Here is a 17,818-nt window from a genome sequence, read left to right on the forward strand (position 1 = left end):
TAATGGCAAAGAAATTGTCCTTGCAAAACGATCCTCATCCGTTGCCCAGCATCCCATCCACCATCTCTTCACCTGGGGCCACTTGGCACACAGGTTCAAAGACGGCCCAGGCTGGAAGGGACCTTTGCTAATACCTGGAGCCCCACGTCTTCATTTTATAGAGGAAGAGCATGGGTTACCTGATGGGAAAGTGGTTTGGCTAACTCCTGCGGCAAGTGACTGCGAGAAGTGGGACTTGAACCCAGGCCTCTTGGCTCCTGGCCGGTGCCCTCTCCATGCTACCAGGCTCTGTGCATGTTTGCGGTATTTAAATGTGCGTTCACAGGGAGATAGAGAGACTACTAATCTCCTGCATCTACGTAATCTGTCTGCAGAGCGCAGTGGGGCAGAGCCCTGCCGAGAAAGATAGAGGGTGTTATCTGTTGCCTCACTCGGCTCTCCTCCACAAGCTAGATCATTATCTCCGAGCAGCGTGCCCCCGCCCTGCTGGAAATGGTGAAACACTTGCCACTGACCTCCAATGACTGAGAAGCTTCTGGGTGGGGCTGGGGGGTTGGTGGGGACGATGTTTCCATCAGGACATTGCTGAAACACAAGCTGGGGTCAGACCTTGCTTGTGGTTCCCGGGGTAAGTATTGCCGGGGAGGTGGACTTTTAAAGGAGCTGGAGGAGTGTGTGTCTGTGAACAGAGAGGTGCAGAAGTCTCGGAGGGGGTTCTTTATGTGCTGGGATTCCAGAGTGTGGAAGTCAGTTGCCTTCGGCTTGTAGTGAGCCTAAGATGGAAGAGTCTGTACTTGATGGACATTAGTCCCTTGTTCCCGAGACCTAAGATGCGTCTACGCTAACAGCAGTGGCAATCAGGGCTCCGGCTAGAAGGCGCGTAGGCCTTGGATCCAGACGGTACTAGATCCAAAGAACTCTGCTAAACCTGTGTAAGCCTCAGTTTCTTCCTCTGTAAAATGGGTATACAACTACGCACCTTACAGGGTTGCTATGAGGTAACAGACAAGTAGTGGATTTGGGGCCCAGTGACGCGCTCCATCAATAATAGCTATCAATGCAACATTCTTTTTAAGTCAATGGGGAACTCAATCCCAGAGACCATCTCCCTGCAGGACTATTTTCCTTAAGATCTGTTCCAAGCTGTGAAAGACTGGCATATGTGGAGGGAAGGGACTGGGAGGCAATTTGAAAACGTTATGAATGGGAGTCACAGAATGCAGCCGTCAAAGAGGAAAGTCATGGAACAACAGCAGAGTAATACGGGACTTTTACATAGAGCTTACCCCGTGCCAGGAGCAGTCCTAAGAGCTTTATATAGGTTAATTCATTTTATCCTCACAACCACCCTGAAAATGCCGGTGCTATTAATAGCTCCTTGTTACAGTCGAGGAAACTGAGGCACAGCGGCTTTAAGTGACTTGCCCGAAGTCAAACTGGGAAAGAAAAGCTTCTGGAGAAGGTTAGCGGAGAAGAGCGTGCTTACAGCCGTGCTCTGGGAGTTCAGGACGTGCAGCGCTCACAAGTGTCGATGAGGCACTTGGGGAAGACTTGGTGATTGGCCGACCTATTTCTTGCTCTGTATCTTGACCTTGTTGTTGGAGCTTTGGCAACTCTGCTCAAAACAATACCTTGAGTGGGATTGGCTGTACAGTTGGCGGGGCCACGAGCAAATGAAGATCTGGGGTTCCTTGTTAAATAATGATTAAGAATTTGAAGATGGCAACAGCAAGGCAGTAAACCAATCCATGGGCCCTCAACTGACTAGATTGCCTAGGTGGCAGGCCCATGAAGCCAGTCCTGGCCCTGAGATCCAACCATGAGGCAGGAACAGTGCTGGAAGGTTCCACAGTCTCACTTACTCCCCGTGATGAGCTCTAGAAGGGACACATTTGACTTCCCAATTAGCAGAGGAGAAACTGAGACTCAGGGACATTAAGTGGCTCCCCCAAGTTTAAATAGTGTTTCTATTCTTCTCCTACGCATTGTTTCTAAGTCTTCTGCCAGGAATTGTGGAGCATAAAATATGGACAACATGGTCCCAGCCACTGAAGCACTCCCAAACCATGCATAACCTATAGAAGGTGCTTAGCTTCTCTGAAATTCAGTTGGGCGATCTATGAACCAGACTGGTTTGGCCCTTTCGGTTTAGCCGGAGCTTTGCGGGACCCAGCAAAAATGATCCATGATTACTGCTGAAGTTGCTTGCGATTCTCCGGATACTTGCCGATTGAGGCTTAGAGCTAAATGGCATTGAGGTTGCATTTATCTCAAGGAATTGCTGATAAAAAAAATGCCTTCCCCAAAATTACGAATTAGAAATTTTGAATAATTCGCTTTCTTCCTTAAAACTTGGCCATGCCTGTCCCTGTCAATGTGTATTACTAAAGATGTGTCATATCTGGTTGAAACTCAAAGTTGCTCTTTCTGGTTAATTTGAGTCCCTCATCATTTATGTCCATGTTAGACTCAGGGAATTCTGGAACGACAAAATGCCCGAACTACATCTATTTAGCACATCACCCTCCTCAGTTTTAGAGAAACTGAGGCTCAGAAATAAGTGACATGTCCAAGGGGGCTGAATTTGCAAAGTCGCCAGGCTGGAAAGTGGATCTGGGTTCTCCTTTCGTATTCCAGATGTGTCCCTGAAAATGCCGGTGCTATTAATAGCTCCTTGTTCCAGTCGAGGAAACTGAGGAAACCTGGAGGGAGTGCCCTGCCATGGTAACCAGCACTGAAGGGACTCAAGAGACGATTTTACTGACACCCAGGACAAAGGTGATGTCCTCACTCTCTGTCGTCCCCTTCCCCGTGGTATTTGGCGGACCCCACTCCTCCCTTCTCACTGTTGGATATTTTGACCTTCTCTGTCCCCTGGTGCATGGACACGGCAACAGCCATGGGAACAGGGACTGTTTAGGACTGAGGACTTCCCAGGACCATACGACTTCGTATCTTGGGTTGCTTATACGTCTCATCTGAAAATCATGGGTGAGCCCCGATTTCTTACAGGGCCCTCTGGAAATGGGTGCATTTTTATAGTTAAGCCAGTTTGTGTTGAATCCTCTGTTTGGGTCTCAGGATCACTCCCTGTTGAGTACCTATGTACGCCAGGCCCTCCACTAACCTTCTTAGATATTGTATGCAGTACAGCGAAGGCTCCGGCCCCGAATAGCCTGGCTTTGAATTCTGTCCTCTCCACGGGGGATTCAAGTCTCGTTTTCTCATATGTAAAATGGGGACAATAGTAGCTACCTCACAAGTTTGTTGTTCTGATGATTAAACAAGATAATTAATAGGGGCACCTGGCTGGCTCATCAGTAGAGCCTGTGACTCTTGATCTTGGGGTTGTGAGTTCAAGCCCCACATTGGGCATAGAGCCTACTTTTAAAAAAACTTAAAAATAAAAAATTGTTAGAAAAGAGAATTTATGCAAAATGCTTTGCATGATGCTGGCACATAACAAGCCTACAACGTGTGTAACTTAAAAAAAGGAAAAAGAAAAAAAGAAACAGGTGCTGTCCCCATTTTTCAGATTAAACACTGAGGCCCAGAGAAAGAAAGCAACTCATAGCCAGGAATCTCAGAGCTGAAATTCCAGACCCAAGCCATCTGGCCACCAAGTCCCCGCTCCTCACCGTCTTCCTGCACTTACCTGTGAGGCTGCCCTGCAGTGTATCCAGCTTTCTCCCACAGTATCTTATTTTCGTGTGGCCAAATCTATATCAAACCTTGTTGGAGACAGTGGCTTCCCCTGCAGCCAGGGCTGGCGGACGCCTTTCGCTGAATGGCTCTTTCCCGCCCTCTCCATTCATCCATTGCCTGTTCTTTGACGTTCCTACTCAGTGACTCCTCTCTGAGTGCTCTGTTGAGTGGGGATCCATTTTTCCTTTGAGATAGTACATACTATGGATGCCACTCTTTCTGATGTTTCATCATGCTTTGTTGCGACATCTCTTCTGCTTTTTGGCTTTTCACATATTAATGTCTTGATTTTCCAAGGACAATGTGAGCTCTTGAATGTTCAGATGGCGTTCTTGCCTTCATCCTGTCTGTTAGACTATTCCACCCAGGGCCACGCACCTAGACCACTCAATATATATTTGATTGAAACTCCCACATGTAGCTGATAATTTCAATGTTTTATTAACATGGTGAGATACAATTTAGATTGTAAATAAAATTTTTATGTAGATAAATTTTGTACTATGCTAATTGAGGGACTCAGAATTTCTGGGTTTATTTCAATATTCTTAAAATATTGAAAAAAGATATGTTAATTACGAAAAACTTGGACAATGACAGATAGTATATAGAGTTAAATAAAGCATCGTCCACAATCTCAATACCCAGTTTTGTTAACATTTAGGTATATTTCCTTTCATTTCCTCTTTTTGAACAAAGTACATTTAAATGAAATCTCCAATTTAATTTCCATAAATTTACATGCATGAATAAATCTATATTTGATATGCAAGATTACTGTCAATGAAGTATTCTGGATTTGGTGAACTGAATCAGGTGACTGAGGGTTATTACTAAACTAATACAATAGACAAAAAGTTTAATGAGCCAAAGTTTTCTTTTTTGTACAAATTTTTTTTAATTTTTATTCTTTTTATATATTTTAACATGTATATTTATATACATATATTTTATATTTTATATATTTTTAACATGTATATTTATATAGGTATATTTTAACATATTTATATATTTTATATATTTTAAAATATATTAATATATTTTTATTCATTTTATATATTTTTAACATGTTTTGCACATGCTTGCTCTAGTGTTTTTGTCTATTTGTCTTTAAAGTTTATTTGATTTAAATATATGAAGTTTTAGTATTTTAGAATCAAATCTATTTTTCCTGCTGCTTTGTGCTTTCTTCCATTGCATATAAGCTGAGAAAGTTACCTCTCATCTGGGATTTAATAAATATTATTGAATATGTGAATATCTGATCCATTTCCTTCTACTTTACTACTTTAAAAGCCTCAACTTGAAAATGTTTACTTCTTTAATCTCTTTGGAATTTACTTTGTTATATCATGTCTGGATGTAAGCTATTTTTTGTTTTTCTTATAGATAGCTAATTTATTATTCTGTGTGCAACGTTTCTTAAAAGACTCTTTCCTTTCCACCTACCGCTTTGTGAACCGCTCTTGTGATTTATTTATTATCCATACTAGGGAATTTTTTCAAGTCTACACCACCCTTTAAAAGTGGTATGTCAGGGGGCACCCGGGTGGCACAGTGGATTGAGAGACCACCTCGTGGTTTCAGCTCAGTTCGTGATCTCAGGCTCGTGGGATGGAGTTCTGTGCTCAGAACCGAGCCTGCTTGAGTTTCTCTCTCTATCTCCCTTTGTTCCCCCTGTGCTCTCTCTCTTTTTCTCTCTCAAATAAATAAATAAATAAATAAATAAATAAATCTTTTTTGAAAAAAAGTGGTATGTCAGGAACCTGCCTAGTCACAATTCTTTTTCACACACGTTTCAGCTCTTCTCAACTGTTACTTTTTTCCCCAGATAAATTTTAGAATTAATTTGGAGTTGTAAAAAATTCTCACTGTAGTTTTGATTGGAGTTATACAGCCCAACAGATTAATTTCAAAGTGATTTTTTTAGTCTTCTAGATTCCCAATCTGAAACATCACGTGTCTATTATTTATGTCTTTTTAAAATTTTTTATTTATTTATTTTTTAAAGATGTTGTTTTTAAGTCTCTGCACTTTAAGAACTCTGCACAGTTCAAACTCACAACTCCGAGATCAAGAGTCGCATGCTCTGCTGACTGAGGCAGCCAGGCGCCCCAATTTTTAGATATCTCAGAAGATTTTTATTATTTTCTTAAAATTAATCTTACGCTCTATCCTGCGTGATAGCTGCTAAAACTCCTGGTTCCCCCTCCCCACAATTCCATTTCCTAACTGGTTTTTGCTGATATAATAGGAAGAATAGCTGATAATTTTAGAATATTATCATGCCCTCAGGACTTTCCCGAGTACTCTCATCAATTTCACTACTTTTTCAATTGATTCTTTGGGGATTTCTAGGTATAAAACCACATCTTTTGCAAATAAGGATGAATTTGACTTGCCCTTGCCCCAAACCATACCTTGATTGCTTTCATGTATCAGTGAATAGCCCAGGCTCCGGCACCAACCTGTGTGGGCACAAAGCCCCATTAACTCTTCTTATTATCTGAGCAAGTTATTGAACTTCTCCATGTCTTAGTTTTGCCCTCCGTAAAACGGAAATAATAATTATACTTCAATTTTTTTTAAGATTTTTTAATTTCTTTATTTGACAGAGATAGAGACAGCCAGCGAGAGAGGGAACACAAGCAGGGGGAGTGGGAGAGGAAGAAGCAGGCTCATAGCGGAGGAGCCTGATGTGGGGCTCGATCCCATAACGCCGGGATCACGCCCTGAGCCGAAGGCAGACGCTTAACCGCTGTGCCACCCAGGCGCCCCTATACTTCAATTTTTAAAAAAGGAAAAAGAAAAGGAAAATCAGTACCTATCTCTTCGATGGTTGTGAGAATTAGGTGAGTGATAAACTTAAAAGTGCCGCAGACTGTGCTCAATTAACTATTCCATACCCTTATTATTATTGGAGGTTGGAGGTTGGAGGAACTTCCAACTTCCCAAGTTAGAATTTCCAGGATTAATTTTTTTAAAGGTTACAGCAGACATCCTTGTTCTCGCTAAAACATTTGACCACTTGTTAAGGTGTTGATTATGGTATTCTTTATTATAAGATATTCTTTATTATAGTAAGAAATAAGTCTCATATTCTTATTTCATTAAGAAATAAGAAACGAGTATTTGATTTCATCAAATGAATGTTTTTTGGCATTTTACTGAGATCATCATTTCAAAAACTTGATCTGTTGATGCTCTATTCATATTATGTAAGAGACAGTTCCCTGTAATGATTGAGAGCTGAGCCTGGTTTGAAATTTGGCTCTTCCAGAGGGGGGACTGGGGAAAATTGCTCAACCTTCCCAAGCCTTACTGTCCTGTCTAGGAAATGGCGATAATGTCTATTCCTGCAAAGCGAGAGCATAAAAGAGCACGGTGAATTCTCAACACTAGTTTTCATTATTTTCATGGTTGATTTCCTGGATGTCCCTGGAATAACTTCTTGATATTATCTTGATATTATCTTATATTTATTTCTGTATTCATAAGTGACATGATCCTGCTGCATTTTCCACTTTTTTTCTGTGCCCTGGATCTGCATAGGAGCACAAAAATTACGTGTTCCTCCAAAGTTTAAAATAACTCATTTTCTAAAACTATTTGGGCATAAATTTTGAGTAGATTAATTCCAATAATGCTTTTAGTTTCTAAATAATAATGTCATTTATTGCATGCTTATTATTATGTGACAAAAGCTATAATAATTACTTCATAAAGCTCATCTTATATCATCCTCAGAAGCAAGTATCATTTATATTTGTCTTATTAAAACCTCAGAACTACTTATTTTTGCTCCCATCATACAGATAAGAAAACTGAGGCTTTGAGGAGTTCAAGAACTAGACCAGGCTCATGCAGGGAATGAACGGGGGTGTGAACTCAAACTGACTCCATTCTCTGCTTTTCGTGGCTAAATACCGTGCAGACTTCCACACTTCTTTCTTGTTACTTTGTTTGATTTTGGTCTCTTTAAGTTTCCTGTGCCTTATGGAATCTATTTTGCTAATTTATATTTTTCTAGGAAATCATTAATTTTATTGAGATTTCATTAAAAAAAACGCCTTAGTAGCCTCAGAATTTTTGATCTCCTCTGTTTCTGTGGCTATATTCATTATGAGTTTGGCTTATTTATGTTTCCTCCTTTTCTTGATTATTCCAAAGTGCATATTAAATTAGGGGAGAAAAGTCTAGTAATGTGGAGGAGACTGGATGATATTATAAAATGAAAACAGATTTTTTCTTTTAAAGTATTCCATTTCCATCCAAATTTGCTTTTCTTCCCCCTTTCTTACTTGAGTCCTTTTTTTTTTAAGATTTTATTAATTTATATGACACAGAGAGAGAGAGCACAAGCAGAAGGAGAAGCAGACTCCCTACCAAGCAAAGAGTCCAATGAGGGGCTCGATCCTAGGACCCTGGGATCATGACCTGAGCTGAAGGCAGATACTTAACCAACTGAGTTACCCAGGGGCCCCTTACTTCAGTCTTTAAAAAGTAGAATGCTTGGAGCGTGAAAGAGCCTGACAAGAACTTTCAAGTGTCCAGCCCTTCATTCACCAGGGCCTAGAAAGGACTTCTACTTTTCTCAGCTCCACAGTTGAGGCAATGGCAGGGCTGGGAGGAGAAGCTGGGCTCTCATCTCCTAGGCTTGTTCTCTTTCCACATGATTCAGCTGTGCTATGGCTCAAAATTTTAATTTTAAAAACAATAAATTAATGAAGATTGCAAAAATAATCTTTTCAAGGGACGTCTGGGTGCTCAGTTAAGCATCTGCCTTCGGCTCAGGTCCTGTTCTCAGGGTCCAGGGATGGAGCCCCGTGTCAGGCTTCACGCTCAGCAGGGAGCCTGCTTCTCCCTCTCCCTCCACCTGCCACTCCCCCTGCTTCTGCTCACTGTCCCTCTCTTAAAAAAAAAAAAAAAGATCGATAAAGCCTTAACAATATTGATAGCAATTATTGATTATTGCAATCCATATGGTTTTCATATAAATCATCTTCTGTTGTGCTCTTGTTTTAAACCACTCTTTGTAGAATGACTCTCTCCAAAGAAAGCATGTCAGGCAGGAACGAGGTGCGTCTTTATTATTTCACCTCAATGTTGGTCTGTGCCAACTAGAAAGGCCCCACAAGAGCTCCTCTATCAGTAGGAAGGGGAAGCAATCAGATGGGATCCAGGCCTGACCAGAGGTCTTGGGATTTCTTGGCAGGCCTGAAGCAAATGGAGCAAATGCTCCCAGCCTCTGCTGGAGTGTGGGTGGCAGGTCCCTGGCAGGGAGCTGCGTTAGTGTTGGTCCAGGTGTCAAAACTCAGCACGTGAAAGAGGGCAGGACAGTCCCAATCTTGATGAGGAAATGAGCCAGTGGCAAACTCTCTCATGGTCCAGGCACTTTTTTCAAAACCTAATTACACTAATTTGCTCATTTCCTGGTTATTTGGTGTGCGTGGGGGGGGGGAGGAGGTGCAAATGAGCAGATGTTTTTGCTCACTGTCTGATCAGCAATCTGCAATTAGACCCCAAGGAACAGCCTGTTCGTTGCGGTGAGGGGCCATTAGCCACTTAAATAATGACATCTGTCATCATTTTCATACCTCATCCTGTCCCGGATCTTATCTTCAAACTATACTCAACATGAATGCCTGAGTTTCCTAAAATAGACCAACTCAATTTTAATAGCTCTACTCTAGACGCCATCTTGGTGAAGCATATCCTATATGGAGTCCGGATCTTCCTCCATTTACAGTGGGTCAGGTCCCGATGATCCCATTGTAAATTGAAACTATCCTAAGTTGGAAATGCATTTATTCCACCTAATGTTCCAAACATAGCTTTGCCCAGCCCACCTTAAACGAGCTCAGAGCACTTACGTTAGCCTATAGCTGGGCAAAGATCATCTGACACAGAGCCTGCTGTATAATGACGTGTTGAGTATCGCAGGTAGCTTATTGAACCCTGCACTGAAAGTGAAGAACAGAATGCCTGTAGGGGTACAGAAGGGCTGTGAGCCTATCGGTTGTTGACTCTCATGGTCGCATAGCTGACTGGGAGCTGCCTAGCATTAGACAGGGTATGGCACCACATATGGCCAGCCCACGAACAGATCCAAATTCAAAATTCCAAGTACGGTTTCTACTGAATGAGTATGATTTTCCACCACTGTAATGTCTAAAAATCATTAAGTCAAACTGTCATGGGGGCCCATCCGTAATTACTGAGTGCTTCCCACATGCCCGGCGTTGTCTACCGGTCTTTAGAAACAGCATAATGCACTGGGCCCACCCAAGAACTCTGTGAGGTAGATGCTATCATTCTCCCCAACTTACAGGTACAGATGCTGAGGTCCTGAGAAGTTTAATAATTCCCATTTAGAAGGGAACAGAACTTGGATTCCTACTGACGTCTGTTGGACTTTAGGCTATATCCTGGCACAGGTAGCGTGGGTCATTTGGCTAGTAAGATGTTCATAATATAATAAAACGATGGGAGGAAGTACAGTTTTGTATAAAGAAACAAAATAAGATATTGGTTTTAAAATAGTGGAACATTGATTTAATACAATGATTCTTAACTGGGGGCAAGAGTTGCTGCATTGGGGTGGGGCATTTGGAAATGTGCGGGGCCGTTTTTGGTCAGTTCGGTGGTCATATTAACCTGTTATGATGTGGTCTCCCAGGATGCTGAATGTCCAGCACAGTGCAAAACAGTTCTAGACAACAATGGAGTGTCTGGTGCTGGATCTCAGAAAGCGCTCAGAAACACGGATAAAGGGGCATAGTCGTAATTCACGATGATGCCATAAAACTCAAGGGTAGCAAACTCAGATGGCTTCAGGGGTCAGTCAGGGACTGAGGACCACATATTCCTTGTTAGGGCCTCCAAATTTAAGTCTTGAGAAAGCACTTCATCAAACAAAATCACTTGGCGCTGAATTTGGTCTGTGGCTCTCCAGTTTGGAGCTTTTTAATGGCAGTTTTTCTGATCTAGAAACACGTTTACGATAGCGTCAGTGAAGAGGAAAAGCTGCTCATCGGTGTGATGCCGTGTTTAGAAAAGGTTGAATCCATGTACGCATGTATTTACACGCACACATATACAGAGGACCGATACTTATGAAAACCTGTAGACAGCGTTAGGGAATAAAATGCGGGCGATTTTGTGAAATGTTTTGATTATTTGTATTTTAAATTCCACCACAAATGTCTGTTAGTTGTTTAATTTTTAATAAATAAGGAGAGAGAGAAGCCTTAAAAAAGGAAAATTTGAGTGTGGTTTCAGAACACAGCCCCTAGTGGCTTTCTGGCCATCCCTTTTGATGAAAGAAGGAGAGTAATTTCTGTGATTAAGGACAAGTGAGACACTGAAGATGAGGTAATCGATACCAAAGCACCAGAGCGCCTTTAAAACTGGGACAACACTGTTGGTTTCCCAGACACGCTGGTCACGCGTCTAGCCCCTTTCCGAGATTTTCATGTCCTTTGTGGCTCAATAAAGGTCTCCTGGTAAAGTCCAATCTCCCTTCCGCATCTACCCCAGAAATCAATACTGGAATCTGCTTGAGAAATCAGTACCTGTCAAAATTTTAGGAGGGTTTATCCAAAATAAGACAAGAGCAAGGCATTAAAACTATTATCTACGCCTTTTTTCAACAGAGTTGCCCAATCCTTCAAGGTCATTGTTTTTTCCAAAAAATCCCTGTTCTGCTTCAGCTCCATCATTTTTGTGTTTTATTTCCAGCTCTGCAAATTTTATTTTGTGCACAAGTCACTTTTGACCGAGCTTTCTTTCTGGAATTTGCTGATCACTGGGGGATTTATACCCACTTGTCTATGGGAACTTCCTGGAGTTCTTTCTCACCTGCCTCTCTGGGTTGTGTCTTCCTCCTGCTCCCCTGCAGCCCCTTCTAACCAGCATCTGGTGCTCATGAGACAACCCGACACATTTAACTTGAAAAGTAAAGGGTAGAGTTAGGTGCCTTTGGGAGAAGTAGCTAGAACTTATTATGTAGGAAAGGGGGCAGGTAAAGGACGTATGATGAATAAACTGGGTATGTGTTGCTTCCAACTTTTGACCTTGTAAAGTCACTGCCAAGGACTAGCTTGTAGGTGTGTGAAAGGAGATGGTGGTGTTTTCTTTCTGGAAACTTCCAACTGGCCAACGCCCACAGCCCTGAAGAGGCTTTAGTGGCAAACCCCATACATCTTCCTGCCCATCACCGCCTTCTCTCTCTCTTGACTCTTGGTCCAAGTTCTGATCTTAGAAAGCCCCTGTGTGAGAACCACAATTAAAACAAAAGTTTTCAGGACTTTCCACACCGCCCTTAGCACTTGGAAACCCTGATGGGGAAAATAAGCGTCCATGGCAGTCAGAGTCTATTAAAGGGTTATGGTCTGCCCCGTCTCAGTGCTGAGTAGGTATCATTTCAAAAGCTTTGAAATTACCCCGCCTTTGTCTTATAGTAAACTCCATATTCAGCAACATGCTGATGAAATGCATAAGCTCATTTTTAAAATCAACATATTCATTGACGTAACAGCATCCAGAGTCTCAGTCCTAAAACCCCATGAAGCCATGCCTGGTGTGCGTGTGAGTCTGTGTGCATATGCGTGTGTATTTAAGATTTGGATTCTTTCATGACTCTCTCCCACTGTATTCGCTTGAGTGGAACCCTTCACACTTCTGGCCCCAGGCTCTCTGGGCGCTGAGACCAGTGGTTGAACCTGCAGGCTTGGGTTTAGAGCCCAAATCTAGGTCAGCCACTTGCCGGCTGTGCGGCCCCAGATTGTCCCTCTGCTGTCTGAGTCTCACCAGCTTGTTAGTAAAGGAGGGGTCATGACATCTCAGCCATGGACCGTGTGAATGGGGTAGGACGGTGCGTGTGCCAGGGGCTCATCGAGTGCGTGTCCCCCGCCCCCGCTGTCAGGTGCTAATATCTAACGACTAGTTACTGCCTGTTTTGTAGATTCAAAAACTGAAATCTGCAGGAGGAAAGCCAGTGACCCCTGAGCAGCCGAGTTTGCCTGCAGGGAATTGGGGCATAGAGCCCCCGAGTCCTGAGCAGCCGCCTCTCCTGCACTTCTCCAGGACGGTCCTGTGGGTGGCACGCGTGCAGACCAGCTGCCCAGTGTGGTTCCACCCACGTCTCTTCCTTCTGCCCCCACCCCCAGAAGAGCCTGAGGCTCACTGACGCCCCGCGGCCGCCCTGCAAGCTCATCATGCTGACAGAGTGAGTGGGGTTCCGACCAGACTGATGGGTATAGCTGGCTTCCAGGCACGCACACCACCCTCCCTGGCTCCCCATGCCTTACCGTCCAGAGAAGCAAAGGGACCAGCCCTGAGACACACAGCAACACCCGATGGCTGTCTCTGGCTGGGGGCAGGGGCGCGTTTGCAGCTGTAGTTGAATCTCTGCAACCTCTAACTCTAACCCTTGTCCTTTCGCAACAGAAACATGAAGCTCTGGCATGGGTTGGTGATTGCAGTGGTGTCCCTCGTCCTCCAGGCCTGCATCTTCGCCGCCATCAGCTACCTGCTCAGCAGGCACATGGGTAAACGCCCTGGCATCCTCTTCCCTCCTAGCCACTTGCAGGGACTGTCCCCGAGCCCACAGCAAGACGAGCCCCGAGCACCCCTTGCATACCTACTTGAGGATCCACTAGCCAGATCATCCCTTACTGGGTAATCCCCACTCTGACCCAACCTATTTCCGGTTGGGAATGACAGCCAGAGCCCTTCCGCGACCCAGACCTTCTACCTAGAGACCAGCTCCTGCAATGCTTGTGAGGCTGGGCTCATTTAGCCTGGGTCTAACTCATTTTCTTCGTCACCTCCAAAGGACTCAATGTGAAGAAATGGCTTTGCATTCCCACAGGAGGGAGGATGGCTAGCCGAAGAGATTAGCTTAAATTCTTGAACTGCTTCACAATGGAAAATAGAGTTCTGTTCTGGGATGGCATTATAATTAGGGAAAGTAAAATAAAGGAAGTGTAGGCTTTTCAAGCCATTCATTCATTCACTCCGACAGGGAACAAAACAAAACCCCTGTCCTTCTATAACTTACATTGCATGGGGCACACAGACGACAAGCCAGATAAACAGGTAGTGCGCACGTGCGTTAGTTTATGGGGGATGCTAGGGAAGAGGAAGATGAAGCAAGGCGAGGGGATAGGAACGGGACGACAAGCCGACATTTGAGTATAAACCTCTGGAAGTGAGGAAGCGAGCCTCATTTGCAAAGGGCCTGAGGCAGAAGGGTGTCTGGTGGAGAACAGCAGGAGCAGAGAGGCCAAGGTGGCTGGAACTGAGAGAAGGAGGAACAGCGAGGCCGTGGGGGCCCTTGCAGGCTGGGACTTCAGCTTGTACTCCAAGCCAGGCGAGGGGGTTCGAGTGGAGTGCTGACGTTTGAAGAGGTCCCTGGATATTTTGCCCTATGGAGGGCAGTGCTCAGAGACAGAATGCGCCTGACCTGGACAGCTGCCACTTTTGACCCTTGCCCTGTCCCCTTTAGCCAAGGAGAGTGAGCGGATACTGAAAGGGGCCAGTGTCCAGGCCCCGAGGCCCAGCCCTGCCCAGCATCAGCCACTCGCTGCCAAGGAGGAGACTCGAGGCACCCCTGGGTCCGAGCCCCGTTATAGGAGTGAGTAATGGGATGGGAAGGGGGGAACTTGTCCTAAAGCTTCTTCTGCCCTGCCCGGGACCCCGGGGAGCCGCCCTGCAGCAGCCCGGCTCTGTCCCCGCCAGCCCAACCCCCAGCTGGAGGATTCCACGCACCCCCCTGGGGAGGGCCTCACCAGCCTACCTTTTCAGTAAGCTGCTCTTCCTATCACATGGGGCCCATCGCGCTGGGTTTGTGTGGGTCTAAGTTCTTTTCCAGGTTTGGTCCAGTGTGAGCCATGGCAGAGGGGGCTTGGGGCTGTCTCTGCTCCTGTCTCTGTCATACTATGGTGCCTGTTCTTCTAACCAGCCACGTAGTGGGACAACCAAGATGTCAGCCGCCTCTGCCTGCCTCTGGCCGAGGGATCTGGGTGTTTTAATAAATCCGAGTCTCGGTGATGGTTCAAATCCTCGCCCCCCTCTGGCGAGTGAACCAACAGGAACACCACCCTCTTGTTTCCTCTCTCAGGGCTGAGGAGATGCACCAGGTCAGCCTTCACGCAGTGGAAATTCCTGCTTCCACAGCAAGATGAATAACTGCCCCAGTCTACTCACCCCCCAGAGACCACACTCTTTCCCCTGGTTTATCTCTTGACTGATTTGCATTCGCTCCAACCTTCTAATTTTATCTTTTCATTTGGAGGGATCTGGTGGTCAGGCTTCCCTGGCACTGAGATAAGACCTCAGTGTGTGTGAGAACCAGAGGAGAGCATCACGTGAACTCAGTGTTTCCGCAGAAAGGGCGGGTGGAGGGGGCACCGGCCTCATCGGGACCCTGGCCCTAGAGCTTCACCGGACCCGGCCAGAGAATCAGAGACTCTTTGGTTGGCAGGGACCTCGGAGATCGTCATCCAACCCTCTTGCTTCACCGGGAGCAAAACCAGACGCAAAAAGGGTTGTCACCTGCCTAGAGTTAGTGACAGAGCTAGAGCCTGTGCCCGTGTCCCTGCTGGCCCCTCCCAACACAGCCCGGCCCGAGGGTGTTTCTACTGGTTTTAGATGGAGCGGGACAGAGCAGCTGTGCCTGGACTCTTGGACACATTCCTGGCTTTTTTGGGGGGCCCTTTCTCCCCCTCTGCTTTCTTTGTTCAATTCTTTCTCTTTTTTTTTGGCGGGGGGCTCTGTATCTCTCTTCCCCGCTTGGCTTTGCATGGCTGGCTCTGCCTGTCTCTGTCTTCCTCTCCCTTCCATTGTGTCCGTCCCTTCCTAACACCCGCTGGCTTTCCTTAGAAGAACAATTTCTATTTCTCCCTAGACGACAGCGACACATCCTCAGACAGCTCCGACAGTTCGGACAGCTCAGGCAGCTCGTCTCCAGCCCGCCAGGTAATGGACACCCCTGATTCAGCCCTTTGTATGCAGGTGGGGTCCTTGCTGTAAAAGACTGAGCAGCACCCAGGCCACCCTAGCTGCAGAGATGGGAGCGGGGAAAGCAGGGCTTCTTGAGTCTTTATAGCATCCGTAGTGACAGGTGGGCAGGCTCATGGCAACGTGGATCTGGGTGGGCTGTAAAAAGGCAAGTACTAATGGACAAGCTCCTCCTCCCCATCCCCCAGTCACTGGGCCAAAGTCCGCTCTGAGTCCTGACCTCACTGAGAGATTCAGTCTCCACATCTTTCCTTAAACCCCTTCATTCCCCACAGACAGGAGGCAGGAGCTGTGGGCCATCCTCCCCCTTCCCTCCCTTCCAGCCTGGGGGGAGAGTTCTGAGCCACCTTGAGTGAGAGTTCCGTCCTGGGGTGCCCCCTCCTCCAACCCTGCTAGGAATCTTGACCCACATTTCTCTGCTTCCCCCAGCCCAAGGCCACCAAGGACATGAATTATACACAAGTGGTCTTTTCCACCCCTGGAGGACTAAAAAATGAATCTGTCCTGGATTACGAGAACATAAAGGAAACCACAGATTACGTGAATGTCAATCCCAAAAGCCGTAAGCCCAATTTCTGGACTTCTCTGAACCCTGCTGACCCTGAGCCAGTGGAATACACTCAGGTGGCCATGTGAAGTCTCGGCTTTCTCATGGGGGGCTGCTCTCTAGAAATTCTCGCACTTATTTTGTAGGGGAATTACTTTTTTTAAAAAAAAAAAACAAGGCATAGGAGAATAAGTAGGCCTGTATCTCACTCAACAAGAAAGATTCAGGTCAGATGTCAGGAAGAACTTCCAGGATAAGTATGAATGAGTGGAGATATCAGTAGAGAAAGGGGTAAATAAAGTCTTTCTCCATAGAAAATTGTGAAAAACATTTTAATCAGCTGTAGTAGAGTTCTGTTTGGCAATCTTACCATTAAATGATTCTTTGAGCTCTTTAATGTTTGTTAACCAACAACTTCCTTCAAAGTTTTAAATAAAATGGCAAGTGCCACTTCTTTGTTTCCTCTTGCCTCACCCGGCACGCTGCCCCTTGGCAGGGCTGTGTCTTGCTGGGCAATGCTGCTCTGCCCTCAGCACTTTACGTGGGCCACTTAGAAGGCTCACCGTCAGTCACCCTTGGAATTCCCTGTTTCCTAGGAGCAAAGGCTGACCGAGCCCTGGCAAATACCAACTAGCATCACGGTCTGTGATTCCAGGGAAACATCTGGAATCCAATAAAATGCAACATTCTTTTCTGGTTCGTTGTTTGTTTACTTGTCTGTTTTAAGCCGATTAGGAAGAAAAGGGCACTTTCTTAACTCGATGAAGAACAGCTTATCTCAAATCAGCCGATTGCATGATATTTCTCCGTAAGGTCCTAGACGCAGTTTTAGTGAAACACGAACGCAGTAAAAGTGTCCACACTGTCATTTCACGTCACGGCCCTAGAAGTTCTCTTTGGTGGAATCAAACAGTTGACAAAAATAAGGGCCATTACCGTTGGAAAGGAGGATGAATTTTTTGATTGTTTGTAGCTACCCTCCTCCTACAAAAACCTCAGAGAATTAACATGTTTTAAAATTGACAATGAGGGGCGCCTGGGTGGCGCAGTCGTTGGGCGTCTGCCTTCAGCTCAGGGCGTGATCCCGGCGTTGTGGGATCGAGTCCCACATCAGACTCCTCCGCTGGGAGCCTGCTTCTTCCTCTCCCACTCCCCCTGCTTGTGTTCCCTCTCTCGCTGGCTGTCTCTGTCAAATAATAAATAAAATCTTAAAAAAAAAATAAAATAAAATAGACAATGAGAAACATGTACAATATACTTTTTCCAACAGCTGATTAAGACATGAAATGAAAAAAAATCTTGCTTACAACAGCTAAACCCACATCTCAAACAAGGGACGCCCCAGGCACATGCCTAGCCAAGTTCGAACCCTAGAGGAGGGGCGGTCAGGTCTGCCAGACGATTTGTACCTGTGCTCCGCCTGCTGGCTGCAAATGCCCTTTCCAGCCCTGGCGCCCAGAGCAGTGGGCGGCTTTCATTGCCTCAGGCTCCTCTTCCCCAAGAGGATCTGAAGACATGGTTCTGGTTTGGGTTTCTGTGGCT

At 45.4% G+C, this 17,818-nt stretch overlaps 1 protein-coding gene across 3 annotated transcripts; it reads left to right on the top strand.

The window, feature by feature from the left end:
- The first annotated feature begins 480 nt into the window (after window positions 1–480).
- Window positions 481–16,966, top strand: RHEX (regulator of hemoglobinization and erythroid cell expansion). Of its 3 annotated transcripts, none has more exons than XM_040636527.1 (7): window positions 503–628; window positions 2,638–2,991; window positions 12,671–12,934; window positions 13,156–13,256; window positions 14,216–14,344; window positions 15,617–15,687; window positions 16,159–16,966. In XM_040636527.1, exons 3-7 carry the CDS (start codon window positions 12,924–12,926, stop codon window positions 16,363–16,365), a joined length of 519 nt encoding a protein of 172 aa, XP_040492461.1. In that variant the 5' UTR covers window positions 503–628; window positions 2,638–2,991; window positions 12,671–12,923; the 3' UTR covers window positions 16,366–16,966. The 3 variants fall into 3 exon arrangements, with proteins under 3 accessions (XP_040492462.1, XP_040492461.1, XP_008697770.1); XM_008699548.2 differs by having other exon boundaries at window positions 2,638–2,778; XM_040636528.1 differs by lacking the exon at window positions 2,638–2,991 and having other exon boundaries at window positions 481–628.
- The last annotated feature ends 852 nt before the right edge of the window (window positions 16,967–17,818 follow it).

The sequence above is a fragment of the Ursus maritimus genome, unplaced genomic scaffold (assembly GCF_017311325.1).
Source record: "Ursus maritimus isolate PB19 unplaced genomic scaffold, ASM1731132v1 scaffold_2, whole genome shotgun sequence".
Taxonomy (NCBI): Eukaryota; Metazoa; Chordata; class Mammalia; order Carnivora; family Ursidae; genus Ursus; species Ursus maritimus.

Bases quoted from the DNA above. Each gene is read 5' to 3' on its own strand.
- RHEX (XM_040636528.1), top strand. The intron at 13,257-14,215 runs GTAAACGCCCTG...TGTCCCCTTTAG, and splicing joins CCTGCTCAGCAGGCACATGG to CCAAGGAGAGTGAGCGGATA. The intron at 15,688-16,158 runs GTAATGGACACC...TGCTTCCCCCAG, and splicing joins GCTCGTCTCCAGCCCGCCAG to CCCAAGGCCACCAAGGACAT.